A 17883-nucleotide genomic window follows, 5' to 3' on the forward strand; every position below is an offset into this window, starting at 1 on the left:
TCAGTGCCTCCCCCACCCCCCCTTACCCCTTACTACACTGTTAAACTATCAATATGTAATAGATTATTCCTACTAATAAACCTATAAATTTAATTTTTCATTGGATGCAATAACGAAAATCAAAGCGAAAATGGGAATTGGAGTCTTAGTAATATAGCTTTTAGTACGTTGTACACCCATTGAGTACCTACTCCTAAAATAAAAATAATAACAATTTAACAATAATTTATTAAATTCCTTATGTAAATATTACAACAGCGGGTGAATTACATTCATAGCATAAAGAAATTGCTTCTCAACCAATTATTCTTTTATCGGCCCATATCAACATCAAGATTATCAGAAAATTTCAATTTTATTGTTAACGTGTTTGGTGTTGTTACATCTGCTACCAGTATATCAGCTCCATTGTACAGTCCTAGCTCAGTGATTTTCTTCTTTAAGTTATCTCTTGTTTTCTCTTCGATGCTCTTGATTGAAGACATATATAAAGTTTTGTTACGACCATTGATGATTGTAGTAATACCTAAAAAAATAAATAATAAACTAAAAACTGAATATAAAGTAATTTTAATTATTGTTGACTTTTTAAATAAAATATAACAAAAACTATCCATAAAATACCTAAGCTTTTTTTGCAGCCTATTTTGTACCTACATAACCCTTTTTTAAGTAATATTATCACTAAAATAATATTTCTATGAATGGATGTAAAATAAAAATTGCAAAAATACTAAATTTTGACATAATTAGTGTTATAAATTAGTTTATATATTTAAAATAATATGTTATTATAAATCAATAGCTATTAATAACAAATCAAGTATATACACAGGGATTCCCATAGTAGTCGATTTCAACCCCTTGGAATCAAATCAGTTTTCAGGTAAGTATTGACATTTGACATGAGTGAAAATTTTATATTATATAACTTTTATTAAAAAATACTAGAGATATGACTTTTAACATAATTTGGCTAACGGGATTTAACTATGGGGGTCCAAGGTATCAGTTCCTTCAGAAACAAGGTCTTTTGCCCAAAATAATTTCGGAATCTGTAGTCTAAGGAGTAAGACAATAACAATATTTTAATAAATTTTTTTTTAAACGACTAAAGCGACAAAGCCTGCCCTGTGGTCACAACCCGCCTGCCCAGCGTGGTGACTATGGGCAAAACACATGAGTTCACGTTATTTTTGGCATAAACTTGTTTAGGCCTATGTCCAGCAGTGGACTGTATAGGCTGTAATAATAAAAAAAATAATAATATAAAATTTACCTGGACTTTTCATCAAATACCCTTTATCTTCACATAATTTATTATATATTGCTTGCAAGGTTGCATTTGATTCAATTTCCATTGTTCGTGTAGTATTACTACAAGCAACACAGTCGGGACGTTTCTCAGCTGCAAATGTGTATGTATACACGCCTTCAGACATATTTAACACCATATAGTTGTTCATATTGGTGCAACATGATGTAGCTAATTTAAAAACCTGAAATATTAATAGACTTAATAAATCTAAGCATAAATACATACATATAAATTCATGGTCCAATTATACAGTTGAAAACTGTTTTGTAACTGTGTTATAATTCAATACAATTACAGATGTATGATTAATTATTATATCTTGTAGTTCAACAATAATCTTGATACTAAATACATCTATTATGATAATTTTACCACTTAAATAAATTATTACACAAATGTTATAGCAAATAGGATTAGCAATAAATGTAACGAGTTTCCTAATTATTCTTAGTTACTGATAAAATTCACATCTTTATAAAATTGTCAGATTGCAATCAAGTTTTTTTATTTTATTTATTTATCTAAGGAGTTTTAGTCCATAAGGACTATGCCATTCGATAGAAACATCACACATACTAAAAACAAGATAACTAATGAAGTCGTCATCACATATCAATGTTTACAATCTTGTACAATAGTTTAGCTGGCTCTGAAAGAGAATAAGCCAAAATTGAATTAAAACCTCCAAGTTCGTTAAAATTTTGGGTTCTGATATCTTCATTTTGAAATAATTCCACCATAATGTGAACTGCATCTTCAATGCGGTGCTTAATGTTGTATACCAAATGTAGTGTGCATTTGGTACAAAATAGAGTTGGTAGCTTTTTCGCCAGGTAAGCAAACTCAATCAAGTTTAATCATGACAAGAACAAGCTTTTGACTTTGAAGCTTTGAAAAAAAAATGACAAAATCAGTACACCTAGTAAAAGGTTATGAGGTAATAATTAAATTTACCTCAGTAGCACATGTAGCAGCAATAGCAGCATTAGTACTTGCAACGGCTGGAATAATATTCTTCAAAACTCCCTGAGTTAATCTATATGTTACCGATGTTATTCCATATTTCATAGCCCTTTCCTGCGCTTTCTCATAAACCCAAGCCACATGCTGGGGATCATCTCCATCGAGCGGGGTTGAACTGCCCCATGGATTCTCTTTTGCCCATTGCAGAACTTTTACATACTCTATACAGTGTTCTGGTAATCTGTTTAAGAAAATTATGCATTATTTGAATTGTTGTTTTTTAGACTTAAATGTGATTTTACTTTCGTACGTTTATCTTACGATTATGGTCTATAACTGTGATGTAATTGTGATTAAAAATTATGGCATGTCTTATAAGCCTTATAAGCCATTTCTTTATATACAGGCTGTCTAACAATCATTATTTTTAGAAACAAATATAGCAAATAGCAATTTTATTCAATCTTTTCTAATTAGTAACAAAAAGCTCCACATTATACCTAGGTGTATTTGCAATTGTACAAAGAGGAAATGTCTTCTGAGGTGGGTATAGATCCAGAGTGCATTCAATGCAAGCACTCATTCCTGGCAGAATTACTCTCGCATTTCCCTTAAATCCCTCTGTGCCTCCGTCAACCAATGGAATGACACTGCTTTGGTCCAAACTTCCTGTAAACAAAAATTACTTCAGAAAACCAAACCTGAACCACACAAGAAGTAACTAAATTAATAATGTCTTATAATGAGCAGTAATAAATAATAAAATATTGGGCAGACATTATTACAAGTATATTTTTATAATATTATTAATAAAGAAAACAATAATTACTATCATCGTTGTATTGCAGCAACGACATTAACATTCCATTAAGCCAACGCCTTGCAACAATTGAATCAAGTCCACAAACTACGATGTGAAATTGACGGTAAAATCCCTCATCTAAATCCTGAATTGCACAATGATGAGCTACTGCCTCACAGCCGGGTACTCTGTAACATACAACATGATCATAAAACATTAAAACGATATTGTGAAATATTATAATAAAAAGCTTCTTTCATAGTACTTTACCTCTTATTCACAAATTCGACAGCACATTTTGCTTTAGACAAGCCAATATCGTTCTTCCGAAACAAAAACTGTCTATTAAGATTTGATAGCTCTATAGTATCCATATCCACTATGTGTAGTTTCTTAAAACCCATCAGAGCCAGATCTTTTAACAGTTCACATCCGAGGCCACCAGCCCCAACAATCAAGACTTTGCAAGAGTTCATAATGAAATCTAGAATTTCAGCAGATGGCTCGAAATCTGGATGACAAAAGGGACCAGATCTCTCTAACAGTTTTCTTATGTTATGCCATCTTCTATGCTGATAATCAAGAGTTTGGACTTCTCCGTCTGCCATTTTCTGCGATAAAATAAATTAAGTCATTACTAAAAGTGTAGTCACTAATAAAAATAACAAATATGTTCATTTTAAATCTTATATATAATATCTTAATTTTTTATCTTATATAAAAGTCATGTTTATAGCCTAATAAGTTTGCCGGTAATCCAAAATTGATTTTAAAAATATACGATATTATCCGGCCATAGAAAAATCTTACTGAAGAAAGTAGAAAATTAATATTAAATTTGTATGAAGAGGACTATTTAGCTAAAAGTACAAAACGAGAATTAATAAGTTCAAAATACCCTTAAATTTCTACCTTCAAAAGTTCGATATGAGTTCAATATTCAATACAAAACTGTCAAAGTAGAGGCCTCCGATCCGATCCTTCGAACTCGAACCACAGCTAAAATGAAAAATGACTACTACATCCATTGCTTTTGTCGTTTAAAAATAATATCGGGATATTAAATATCTGGAATGAAATTCATATTTTTATATTATTAATATTTTTATATAAATATCAGAAAAAGGATTACTCAAATACATTTTTTTTATTTAATTATTGACAAATGTAAGTACCTACCTACATACAAAAATGTTAGTAGATGGCTGGTTAGCTATATCGTTGGTATGTATTCATTTGTTAAAAATGGCGTGATGGTCGTGCATTTCTCGAAACGTAAGGATTTTCAAGTTTGCAGTTTTCAAGATTTCCTTGTAAGTTTGAACCTTTAAATATTTGATTAGTTTTCTGCATTAAATCTAAAATTAGTCGAAAGTGTTTTCTTGAAATGAGAATCAATGTTTTCGTCGAAATTTGAGGGAGAGACTGTCAGACTGTGAACATCTTAGCACATATATACCTCGTGATTAAAAACCATGCTTTTACTTAGTTCAATAAATTGTCCTTCAAGATAAATGAAAAAGCTTTTTTTAAATCAAAATTACGACTAAGACCTTAACTAGTGATGGTTAGATTAGATAACACATCCTTACTAAATTGTTTGTATAGTTACCTTGGTTGGTTCGCGTTGTCCAAAACAGTGCCAATTTATTATTTGAACAATTCGAAAATGTGACTTCATACTGTAAAGAAAGATGCAAAAGCAATACTATGTTAATTGAACTTTAATTGCTTTGGAATACAATAATTATTAATAAAAAATAAAATTATAGGTGTCAAAATGGCTGGTAATAAAATAAACACTAAGAAAAAGGATGAAAAAAGTAAGATAAACAGAATAAGCAGTCGAGCAACAGATGAAAATGAAGAAACTGATTTCTCATTACTTAGAAAACCTATACTGACAAATATAACTGGTTTTGCACAGGCAAGAAAAATTTTTGATCAAGCAACTGAGGAGGTAATTTAATTTTTTCAAAAAGTTAATCCACTTAAAGTACATTTATTGCATTTGATATTTTCACATTTGTTTCCATGTGTTTATGTTTATAAAATTTATATATTTCATTTCAGCTCAAAAATTTGCTAAGCAATGAATGTGATCTTTTATATGAATGCAAGGTGTGCCGGAATATATTCAGAAGCTTAGCAAATTTTATATCACATAAACGTGTGTATTGCAAAGAGAAATTCAAGAATTCTATTCATGGGCACTTTTTTAAAGAAACAAGTACTGTAAGTTATTTTGCACATGATTTGGATTTTTTTATGTGAAAATGTATGTTATTCATTTATTATATGTTATGTTTTCATGCATGTAAAATTTTACATATATAAACTTTTTGATAGCCTTTCCACTTATAATTTCTAGTTTAAATCTGCCTAACTTATTTTTACAATTTTTTTTATTGTTATACAAAATAAGTCGTCACAAAATTTTTGTAACTGGTACACTGAAATTTATTTTTTACTATTTCAGATACAAGAGGTATTAAAAATAAGGAAGTTAGAAGAAAGTTACCAGGAATATATAAAAGAAACAAAAAATTTGAACTGCTCAGAAGATGAGGCCAGTGATGAAAGGATTCCAATGACTAAAGATATAACTGAAGTAGTAGAAAGAATAATTAGACATAAAGGCGTGCAAGGAGAAAAACTAAAAGAACAACAATTGGCGTTTCAGAAAATACCAAAAAGTTCAGTTGCTATGTATCAAAATGTTGTTAATGATGATACCAGCAATGATAGTATGCAAGTCCAAGTAAGAGATTATTGTATTAATTCCCTGTGATCTTTTTTTTTTTAATATATATGTTGAAGATTTTTTTTCATTCCTTTTCATTTATCGGGAAACCAAATGGTTTGCACTATCTACAAAGTAGTAATTAACTAAACTTCTTCACTCAATTTGTATTAATTAGTGTTATGTGTGATGAAATTTCCTGGCGAATATTTTAAAATTATTATATTTTAAATTAGGCCAAAAATAATTATTTTTGTAAACTATAATTTTGTAGCTATAATAAATATTATTTTAGGTGAAAGAGTTGGATAATATACTATATCAAGAAAATGCAGTTCTACAAAGTGATGGAACATTTAAAGTACAAAGTAACAATGATGAGTCGTCAAATATGGATAATGTTATACAAATAAGTGATGATGAAGAGAATGAGGATAAGGATAAGCTCAAATGTAAAATATGTAAGGATTTGTTATCTTTTTCATACTATCTTTTATTTTGAATGTTACGTTTATAAAGTCTCACATCTCACAATTTTTTTAACAAATAGACTTAATACAAAATCAACGTACATTTATAAAAAAACTGTTCCATTTAAATTAAATACAATGTATTAAAGTAAATAACAGTTTTTTAAAATGTGTATTTATTTCCTTTTGTCTAAATTTTCAGGCGATCAACAGTTTTCGACTCAGAAAACACTAAAATTCCACATGAAGTACAAACATGTAGAAAGTCGGCTTGTCTACCCATGTCCAGATTGCTTAGATATATTTTCAACTTCTTGGAGTGTTTACCGGCATTTATTTAAAGTTCATAGGTAAGAGCACGTATTTAACCTAGATCTTTAAATTAATGTTTGTCAATCTTAAATTCAGTTGTTCACTCAATTGCTAGCCGTTACTAATTCTTTATTTATGATCGATAAAAAATATTTAAATAATATTTGTATAATTTCAAAGTTTCTTTGTATTTTAAGTTAATAATATTTAATTGTGTTACAGAAAAACAGCAGCTCAAATTCGAAGATTACGAGAGTCGATACAAGCAAAAGCATTTAAAATGAACAATCCACCTGCTTACTATGAAAAGCGGAAGACTGTTTCAAAAAATGTTGTACCACAGAAAATAACTGAGGAAGAAAGGCTTGACCAAGAAAATCAGGTAACATTTACTTTTTTATTTTGTTTTATGAGCTTTGGTATATTTGACGAACCACACTGGAGCAATGAGCACATATACCAAGATGTTTACAGATTGCTACAGTGTAGAATAATACTAGCTTGACTTAAATTTTCTGTGAACGTGACTGGCGTGCGTGCGTGCGTGCGTGTGTGAGCGCGTGCGTGCGTGCGTGCGTGCGTGCGTGAGCGTGCGTGCTTGCTTGCGTGCGTGTGTGATGTGTGTGTATGCGCGTGAATAAGTATAACTATTATATAGTTTTATAGTATTTTTAACCGACTATCAAAAAAGGAGATTTTTTTAAATGTATGTTACCTCAGAACTATTGACTGGGTGAACCAATTTCGATTATTTTTGTTTTATTCGAAATGTGGTGCGTGTCAAGTGGTACCATTAAAATTTAACTGCAATCTAACAACTGCTTTTCGCGTTATATCTAATAATGCGTATTTACTTGACTCTTTCTTCGTCGACCTACGTTATGTAATACTGCATAACTCTTCACTGTGTATACCGATTTTAATGATTCTTGTTTTATTATTATATAAAGCTTATATGGATGATACTTCTTTTATACCAATTTCAATTTTATTGTAATCTAATAGCTACTTTTTGAGTAGGTAATCTTTGATAACGCGTATTTAATTGACTATTTTTTTTCGTGTACAACTATGTACCGTTGTATTGTCGATGTAATTAAAATCGGTTTTTTTCCGCTTACGAGTAAACACAATTATGTATGCTAATGAGTGAAAGAATTTGGATAGAGAAACAGAGAAATGTGTGCATTTATTATATTAATTTCCTCGATAACAACTTTCCTGACAAAAATTTTAAAGTGATATTTCTATTGATAATATTGCATCTAGACAAAATTATTTGATTTGTATGAAATACACGGCCAGCATAGCCCTTCACAAGTTAAAATTTTTGACAATTGTTTTACTTTCTTCAAGTTTGATCATAATATTTTGGTGTATATTTTCGGCAATAATCGGAATTTTGGATAACATTGATTCAGCTGTAACCCAACAAAAAGTAGGACTGTTTGTGCTAATACAACTCTATATCTTTATATATATATTTCTTGTGTGCGTGTGTATGTCACTGAACTCCTAGACGGCTGGACGGATTTAGATGAAATTTTTTGTGTGAGTTCAAGGGGATTCGAGGATGGTTAATCCTTGTCACACAATGTCGCATTTCGTCGACCCCCTACGCCCCTTGATGTGTGGCGTAATTTATGGATAAGAAATTAAAAATTTAGTCTTTCGACCCATTTCTTCCATCCCCCCCCCCCCCCCCCCATGTGTTAGGAATTTTCTGTCGAAAGTGAAAATATTCAAAATCTGTAATTAATGTTAATACATAACGATAGATTTATCGGTGTAGTTCTATAATAGTAAAGTTTCGACCGGACGAGTGTGATATATAGAAACGTGTGCAGGCGTGGCTGGAGCAGCTGGACGGCGAGGGCGACGGGCGGCGCTGCGGCGGCTGCGGGCGCAACTTCGAGCGCCGCGCCGCGCTGGCCGCGCACGCGCACACGTGCGCGCGCCGCCACCGCCGCCGCATCCAGATCCAGATCCGCCGCGACTACCACAAGGCGCAGCACAACCCCTACCTGCCGTCGCCCGCCGTACGCGCGCCGCACGCGCCGTCTGCCGGTGCGTTTCACTCGTCTCACCTGTTTCACACACTTTTATTCATTAAATTTTATCAACTATCAAACGTTGTATCGCTAAGAGATGTAAATCGTAATTATGCTTAGTATCAAAATATTAAATTGTGAGTATCACAAGAATGAGATGAGGTCATGAACGCAAAGGAACCGCAAAGAGAAAACTTGTGTCGTCGAAAGTATTTAAGACTGACTGTTAGTGATTACTTACTGTATATTAGCTGCTCTCTCCACTGTACGCAACTTCATTAAACATTAATATTGATAATACAAATAAAGTGAATCTTTGCTTAGCTCTTTACTGATAATTCATAATTATATTAATGTAATGAAATTGAAGCGTCAGAATTTTCAAAGATATAATATACAATCTCATATTTCTTTTTTAGATACTGCTCCAATTGACGATTCTACAACTGTTGTTGAAGATTCGGCAAGTGTTGTTGAAGATAGTCCGAACAAGGAAAATGTTGTAGGTAAAAAGATAAAAGATGAAGACGAAGGAAAAGTGTTAACTGAAGCAGTAATTACTCCCATAGACAAAAAAAAGGAACCCAGTATAGAAGATACAGAAATAGAAGCTGATGATAAAACAGAAATTAATGATAAAGTAAAAACTGATGATAAAATAGAAAGCGATGATAAAATAGAAGATGAAGATACTGTTGTTCAAAATAAACCATACTTTTTTAACAGTACACTTATTAACAAATTGCCCTTCGCCCAACAAGTGGAAAAAAGCAATCTAAATGCATTCAAACAAAAAATGCAAACTGATATAAATATAGATCAAATGCTATGCAAAAAATGTGATACTACATTTAATGAATTTAATGAACTATTCAATCATATGGGCGGACATTATAAGTGGGTCCGTTATGCATGTAAATTATGTAATTTTAAGCATTTCGATTTCGATAAGCTTCCAGAACATGTGAAAATTGTACATAAACTTAAAGGTGATACTGATTTCTACTACAGCACTGTAAAAGCCGTAGATGGAATTGAAGCCTTAGAACTCGCGGATACATCAGATGAAGTAAATGATGCAAATGAAATTAATCCCGATTCAAGACGGCCCAGTAGGTGTTCTAGTGACTCAAGTCGATTATCCGATGATAGTTCCTCTAGCAGTACTCGAGTGGAATCAGGATCGCGAAAACGAAAAGCTAGTCGATACAAAAATAACTTGAAGAAGAAAAAAGAAGCTTTAGTTGCAGGTTCGTATTTTATTAAATTTTGTTTAAAAAATTTAGTTTTGTCAACAAGTAATAATTTTAGGTACTTCCCGTGGGTGTCGTAAGAGGCGACTAAGCGATAACACAGTTCCACTACCACCTTGGAACTTAAAAAGCCGACCAATGGTGGGATAACCATCCAATTGCTGGTTTTGAAACACACAGGCCGAAGACGCGGGCAGCAGCGTCTTCGGTGCAACAAAGCCGTCCCTGCGGTCCTCCACAAGTTCACGCCATTTTTGGCATGAACTTATGGAGGCCTATGTCTAGCAGTGGACTGCGATAGGCTGAAATGATGATGATGAATCGACTTTTATTAGACAAAGTTCAGTGGAGAAAACACTGCATGAATCATAGTGAAGCACAACTTTAAATTAAAACTAGCTATACCCGTGCGAATTATTCAACCAACCCAACTTGCATGCCCAACGTGGTGACTATGGGCAAAACACATGAGTCCACGCCATTTTTAGCGCGAACTTGTGGAGGCCTATATCCAGCAGTGGACTGTGATAGACTGAAGTGATGATGATGATGACGATGACTAGTAGCTTGCATTCATCATCGTTATTATTTGATTTTTCAGATGAGGGCGATGATCCTAAAGAAGACGATAACCAAAGAGACGTTGTTTTCATCGAAAATGATTCATCATCGAATTCTAAACTATTCGAAGAAAACTCTTCAGATCTAGATGACGTTGATGAGAAAATAAAACGTCACCAAGTAGAATTACCTACAACTGTTGCTTCTCGTAGGCCCGTTCGGAATAAAACAAAACGCAAAAATGAAGATTTTGAATACGATTTATCTAATCTCTTAAAAATGGAAGCGCAAGGATATCGCGACTCTCAAACGGTATTAACTAAATCAACTCCGAATAAAAAGAAAATGCAGCAAGATATTCAAAGTAATTATGATCTTCTAAATAAAGACTGTTGTGGTGCATTAGTAACGTTATCTCGCAAGTCAGTAGAAAATGCACAGGGTCATATGAAGAATCTCGCTTTATTTAATATTTCTAAAGAATCGCGAATATCAGCCGTATTTGCTCGACCACTGACACCAAAAATTACACGTGCCGATAAAGTATCGCCAAAAAAAGAAGACAAGGAATCAAAAGATACTTGTAGCCCTAATAAAGTAGTAGAAACATCTAATCTTAACTCTAGTAGCCCTAATAAAGTAGTAGAAACGTCTAACTTTCCTAACTTCAATAAAAATCCGATAAATAGTAAGCTTGCTTGTATGGACACGGTTAATAAAGAATGTAGTATAGCGCCTGAGATAGAAATGAGTAAAGATACTCCAGATAAATCAGCCCTCCAGGCCGATGACAAAACGATAGTGAATTCTAACAAAGAAGAAGTGAAAGAAGTACCTGTGGACACAGTCAAACTTACAGCAGCGCCTTCATTAGAAACATCCAAAACAAACAAAAATTTGCCTGTAGTGCCGATAAAATTTCGCCAAAGCTTAGAAGTTATTAAAAATCCATTAATCAAGAAAAATATAACAGACTTTACAAAGGCTGGTATGAAAACAAAAATTTTAGTCATAAAACCAATAAATAGGAATGCAGATGGAACTCAATCTATTAATTCTGCACTTAAATTTCAAACTATTAAATTGAAAGATCCCAACAAGAGCAGTTTAAATGAAGATAAGAAAGATCAAGTTGTAGTAGTCCAAGTACCAAAAGTTGATTGTACTCTAGGTAGGCCAATATCAAGCCACAGTGTTGTCAGTAACGTAAAACAATGTTCTACCGATGGTACCAAAAATTCTGAAAAAGTAGATGAAAATGTTCCGATGGACACAACTTCAAATGAAAATGATCCGATAGGAGTAGAAGACTGTGCAGATGCTCAAGTATCTTCAAAGAAACCTAAAAGTGAAATAACTTCTGATTCTAGAGAATCTGTTATTCAAACGCCTGAAACTGTTGTAAATTTAAATAAGCCTACAAATATAGAAGGATAAGTGCTTATGTTCACAAAAGTATTATTTTGTTTTTGAGAAGAATACTGTTATGTTTATACTTGTACAGTTCTTAATATTGTAAGTCTAGGTAGGAAAAATAAACTTTAAGATGCCATGCCTCAATTATTTAACATTTTTTTTTTTTTGCTATTAACAAACCTCTGAAAATAAATAGCTTATAGCCCTTAGCCCTGACTTTTTCAAAAGAATCCTAGTGTGATGTTTTACGATCTGTTTGCTTCTTAGATTAAAGCTTCCTTTAAATTAAAGTGTTTTAAAAATATCGACTATCGGAATTAAACAATGACGAAATAAATATTTCGTGTTTTTAAATCTGAACAAAATTTAAAACCCCTTGGTTGTGTGGATGTGAAGAAACCAATAAATGATTTTGTTTTCCGTGTCTGGTGCATGGAGCTGGCGCCTGCAGTGATGGTGTATCTGCATGGACATAATGGATTTTCTATAGAAATAAATAAATGGTAAGCTAGTTTTTCGTTTATTTTTTTGAGAACTCCCATCAAAAAATGTCACGAGCCGCCTCTGCCGACAAGTAATACAACGTAAGTAGACGCAAAATAGTCAAGTATATCCGCGTCATAAAAGATTACTCAAAAATTAGTCCTCAGATCTCAATCAAATTTGAATGGGACCAAGACAAGCATCAGCTTTCGATTTAAAAAATTATCGAAATCAGTCCACCCAGTCAAATATTGTGAGGTATAACATACATAGAAAAAATACAATCGAATTGAGAACCACCTTTTTTGGGAGGCTATTAAAAATCATCGAAATCGGTCTACTACCCAGTAAGAAGTTATGAGGTAGGTAACAAAAAAAAGTAGTCAAGTTGAGAACCTCCTTTTTTGAAGTCGTTTAAAATGTGTAAGTAAAAGCTATTTATCAAAATTACTACACTTTGTGAACAAACGTAGGTACGCGACATCAGAATGTCATAGGCCTCTCTCCTACGTGGAGAAAGAGGCCTATCACCGGCAGTGGGATGTTACAGACTGTAATCTATCATCTACCTACTACCCGTATATAGTAAAAAAAATCTAATTTGCTTGTATTTTTTTTTTGTGTAATACCCACACATGAGGAAATTTAAACATTTTTAATATCATATCAAAAATACCGACCGTTCCAGCGGGGATCGAACCCGCACCTCTGACTCACTCCATCGACACGAAACGGTCAGTATTTTTGATGTGATGTTTAAAAAATGTCCAGTTATATACAACAGATCTTTCGTCACCACGCACATTCAAATTTTAGGTACGCTAAGGTTTATGATGTTAACCTCCTTTTTTAGAAAAAGTCTCACTAATATTCCACATAAATTATATATCATCTTATAGATAATTAAGCAATTATCGCTCTACCGGCGACAACAACTAAAAATTTGTTATTGCTTTTTTCGTAAAGTAATTAATTATTAAAATTCTATAGTTCAGTTCATTGATTAAAATTATATAATTATGTAGATTACATTGAGACACAACGTCAACATGATTGATGGTCGGTAATTTTTTTTGATCAATTCAAATCAACTCACGTATAAATACTTTTTTGTTATTTAGTAACGTGATAATTATTATACTTATTTAGTGTGAATTATTCGCACGGGTATAGCTAGTTTAAATTTAAAGTTGTGCTTCACTATGATTCATCCAGTATTTTCTCCACTGAACTTTGTCTAATAAAAGTCGATTCATCATCATCATCATTTCAGCCTATCGCAGTCCACTGCTAGACATAGGCCTCCACAAGTTCATGCCAAAAATGGCGTGAACTTGTGGAGGACCGCTTTGAGGCTGCCTTTATCGCACCGAAGACGCTGCTGCCCGTCTTCGGCCTGTGTATTTCAAAATGAGTTGGATGGTTATCCCGCCATCGGTTGGCCTCTTACGACACCCACGAAGAGAGGGGGTGACTATATTCTTTACTGCCGTAGCCACACAACAGAAAAGTCGAGTCTGCTGAATTATACAATAAGTTGATGTCCTTCTTTGTTTCAACTAAGCCCAGTTTAGACAATGGTTAAATTGGTTCATATTTAAGTACCTACTTATAATTTATTTCTGAAACGATAGCATGCTGTTTTACAACTAAAACGTTTCTCAATAAACAGGCCAACAAACAAAGATTAAAAAAAAAGATTCCTAAAACAAAACACTAGCTTCATTTTATTGAAGTGCAGTAAGGTTTAAATTGTCAAAACTTCAATCACAGTTAAATTAATTTTAGTAAACCAAAATCGTAAATATTTTAATAACAATTATCAGCTGGTGTATATTTGTACAAAGATAACCTCAAATGTAAATAGCACTTAATCTTGAAATATTAATCCTTTTCAAAAAACCTAAATTTTTTCAATACAAATGTCAAACAATCCTCATAGGTACTTATGTTACTTATAACTCTTGTATGGTTGATTTTGATGCATTTTTAATTGCAAACAAGTTATATAATTATAATTACAGATTTGACAGAAGAAAAATGTATGTATATCATGAGTTTTATTGTTTTTTGCACCTGACCAATTTTTGTTTGTTCATTTCATCATTCCATAGTTATGTTCTAAACATTTATCTGACAGTAATTCTCAACTACATATTAAACATAATCATTTTAAATATTAATTTTAAAAAGTAAAAGTTTTCTTGATTACATAATTTTAATTAACTAGTAGTGTTTACAACAATGATAAATAAACCACAGCTGTAGACAAATAAATAGGTCACAATAAGTTATAGCTAAATTTATTATGAAATAAGATTACATCTTTCATTCACATCAGAATTATGCACTTTTAGCTAAAGTTTCTGCTTTAGCTACAACTTCTTCAATTGGTCCAACCATGTAGAAAGCAACTTCTGGTAAATGATCATACTCTCCTTGAAGGATTTTAGAGAATCCCTTGATAGTTTCTTCAAGAGGTACAAGTTTTCCAGCATGGCCTGTGAACACTTCAGCTACCTGGAAGGGTTGGGAAAGGAACCTCTGGATCTTACGTGCACGTGCTACAGTCAGCTTGTCTTCCTCAGACAACTCGTCCATACCCAGGATGGCAATAATGTCCTGTAGAGACTTGTAGTCCTGGAGTATCTTCTGAACGCCACGTGCAACATTGTAATGTTCAGCTCCAATAATGTTGGGGTCCATGATACGAGAGGTGGAGTCAAGGGGATCCACAGCAGGGTAGATACCCAGCTCAGCAATAGCACGGGACAGTACAGTCGTAGCGTCCAAGTGAGCAAAGGTGGTGGCTGGGGCGGGGTCAGTCAAGTCATCAGCGGGTACATAGATAGCCTGCACAGAGGTAATGGAACCCTTCTTGGTTGTTGTAATACGTTCCTGCATGGTACCCATGTCAGTAGCGAGGGTGGGTTGGTAACCTACAGCAGAGGGGATACGACCCAATAGGGCAGATACCTCAGAACCAGCCTGAGTAAAACGGAAAATGTTATCAATGAAGAGCAGTACATCCTGTCCCTCCTGGTCACGGAAGTACTCGGCGACAGTCAGTCCGGTGAGAGCGACACGGGCGCGTGCGCCGGGGGGCTCATTCATCTGACCATACACAAGCGCTACCTTGGATGTCTTGTCTTTCAGTGAGATGACACCAGACTCGATCATCTCGTGATATAAATCGTTACCTTCGCGAGTGCGTTCTCCTACGCCGGCGAACACTGAGTAACCACCGTGGGCCTTAGCGACGTTGTTGATCAGTTCCATGATAAGTACAGTCTTGCCGACGCCGGCGCCGCCGAACAGACCGATCTTTCCACCCTTGGCGTATGGCGCGAGCAGATCTACGACCTTGATGCCGGTTACCAGGATCTCCTGCTCCACAGACATTTCTACGAACTCAGGAGCTTCGGCGTGAATAGGGGCCGTCTTGTCGGTGGGGATGGGGCCACGCTCGTCGATGGGTTCCCCGATTACGTTGATGATGCGGCCGAGAGTCTCAGCGCCGACGGGGATACTGATCGGAGAGCCGGAGTCAAGGACGGGCTGTCCACGAACGAGACCCTCTGTACCGTCCATAGCGATGGTACGAACGGTGTTCTCTCCCAAATGCTGGGCCACCTCGAGCACTAGACGTGGTGAACGATTTTGTACTTCGAGAGCATTTAGGATAGGTGGAAGATTGTCCTCGAATTGCACGTCTACTACGGCACCAATTACTGCGACCACCTTACCTTGCCCTTTTGCGGAGACTTTTGCGGCATAATCCCTCTTTTGGGCAGAAACAGCAGCAATTTTTCCACATTCCGCTAGAGCTTTTTCGGCAACCGATTTGGCGGCTAAAAAGCCGCCACCGACCCTACTTACAGCCCCTAACATTTTTTATGATTGAGCAATCGGGCGAAGTATAATGGGCGGCCGCTAAGTAAAATTATGTAACCTAAAATTATCTAGTCTACTGTCTACAGTCGACCTACAGACGACGTGAAAATACACCACAGATAATTTTATAATTCCAAAGGTAAAAATTCAAATTGGATTATATCATTTATACCTATATTTAATGAAGTTCTCTAACTCTAATAAGTAATAAAAAATGGTAAGATCGGGTATTTATTATTTGAATTTTGAGTAGTCTAATAGGAATATTGGCACAATAGTTTTATAGCAGGTATTATTAGTTATTAAAATAAAAAAATTTTAAATTTCACCAAAATCCTACTAAAAGCTTTCATTAAATCCAACATAAAACTTGGGATGTAACAAAATACAGTGTCTTAGAATTGTTTTTAACCAACTTCCAAAAAAGAGGAGATTCACAAATCCATTATATTTTTGTGTTTTTTTGATTTTCCTTTGATTGATTTAATATCTAAATCTATTGTTAGTATGTTCGAAATATATGCTCTTGTCTCCAATTACCAGTTTCCAAAATTTTGTCAATAGGAAATTGCTCTAACCAGCTAAGAGATGTAACCGCCGATCGCATACACCCCGGTGAAGCTTCGACGCCAGCCTCTCTTAGGACTGATTTTAGCCAGCCTCCGATAACAGTCCTTGATGTGGCCTTAGTTATTCCCCTTGTAGTAAGGAATAAATTTGTTAATACTTTACCGTACAGGATACAAACAATCTTTTGATAAATTCTTAAGACGACGAGTCCAAGTTGTTTTCGCAACGGAGTTGGCTTTTAACTTGTACTTAACAAAAAAGAAGATAAATCTACCTTTGTCGATATATTTGTGAAGGTCGAAATTACAGACTTATGAACTAGTATCGTTCTGTACGCCAAACCTTCATTGAAATCAGATAAGCCAAGTAACGAGCTACTTCAGCTGGATTTGGGTTTTTGTAGCTAACAGTATTATTTGTGCACAAAGTTCTCCACTTTCGCCAAGCTGGCATGTATGTTTTCATAGTTAATTCTCGCCAGCTAGATAGAAGCAAAGATCTCTCTTCCTCAGCCCAATTTTCTATTTCTTCTGACCACCCAAAATCAGCCAAGCCTGTAATCGTATTTTTTGTATGTTCGGTGGATTACTTGACAACTTTCTTTTTCTAATTATATGTTTCCAGCAAACACAATTATTTTAGAAATAATTTTATATGGTTTTATACTTTCTTCTAGTCAACCAGTCATGTCAGCTTCTGAGCGAACAAGTGGCTTTTGTTGTCAATTCAGCGATAGTTAATGACAGGCAGTTGGTCTCTCCAACAAGCACAGTCCCTTCTGGGGAGACTCAACTTCGCCTCTTTCGTGATCCGCTGAGGGAAGTTACACTGTCGGACTATCCAGTACTAAAGCTGACAACTTCCTCGGCGACAACCTCACCGTCAAGTAAAACTAACAGACTCTGTACTGGCCGATATGAGATGGTGGGAGTGCCTCGGCCTCCATGCCATCCATCACGTGAACTCGGTAACTCAGCATCTCAGAACCGATGCTTCGGAACTAGGCTGGGGTGCACAAGAAGGAGACGTGAAAATATCGGGTCAGTG

General features: G+C 34.5%; 3 protein-coding genes across 3 annotated transcripts; 1 reads left to right on the top strand and 2 right to left on the bottom strand.

Annotated features, from left to right (window-relative positions):
* Positions 1-210: 210 nt before the first annotated feature.
* On the bottom strand, positions 211-4089 carry LOC123655015 (nedd8-activating enzyme E1 catalytic subunit). Its single transcript, XM_045590863.1, has 7 exons — positions 3996-4089; positions 3354-3694; positions 3111-3271; positions 2782-2950; positions 2273-2522; positions 1280-1499; positions 211-526 (listed from the first exon to the last, which is right to left on the bottom strand). The coding sequence occupies exons 2-7, from the start codon at positions 3689-3691 to the stop codon at positions 312-314; spliced, it is 1353 nt and encodes a 450-aa protein (XP_045446819.1). The 5' UTR covers positions 3692-3694; positions 3996-4089; the 3' UTR covers positions 211-311.
* A 153-nt stretch (positions 4090-4242) lies between these two features.
* On the top strand, positions 4243-12036 carry LOC123655385. Its single transcript, XM_045591199.1, has 10 exons — positions 4243-4396; positions 4856-5043; positions 5157-5318; positions 5563-5844; positions 6122-6287; positions 6499-6646; positions 6831-6990; positions 8456-8675; positions 9079-9909; positions 10514-12036. Exons 2-10 carry the CDS (start codon positions 4864-4866, stop codon positions 11908-11910), a joined length of 3546 nt encoding a protein of 1181 aa, XP_045447155.1. The 5' UTR covers positions 4243-4396; positions 4856-4863; the 3' UTR covers positions 11911-12036.
* A 2623-nt stretch (positions 12037-14659) lies between these two features.
* LOC123655386 (ATP synthase subunit beta, mitochondrial-like) lies at positions 14660-16278 on the bottom strand. Its single transcript, XM_045591200.1, has one exon. The coding sequence runs from the start codon at positions 16261-16263 to the stop codon at positions 14716-14718; it is 1548 nt and encodes a 515-aa protein (XP_045447156.1). The 5' UTR covers positions 16264-16278; the 3' UTR covers positions 14660-14715.
* Between the last annotated feature and the right edge of the window lie 1605 nt (positions 16279-17883).

This window comes from Melitaea cinxia, chromosome 7, assembly GCF_905220565.1.
Source record: "Melitaea cinxia chromosome 7, ilMelCinx1.1, whole genome shotgun sequence".
Lineage (NCBI taxonomy): Eukaryota > Metazoa > Arthropoda > Insecta > Lepidoptera > Nymphalidae > Melitaea > Melitaea cinxia.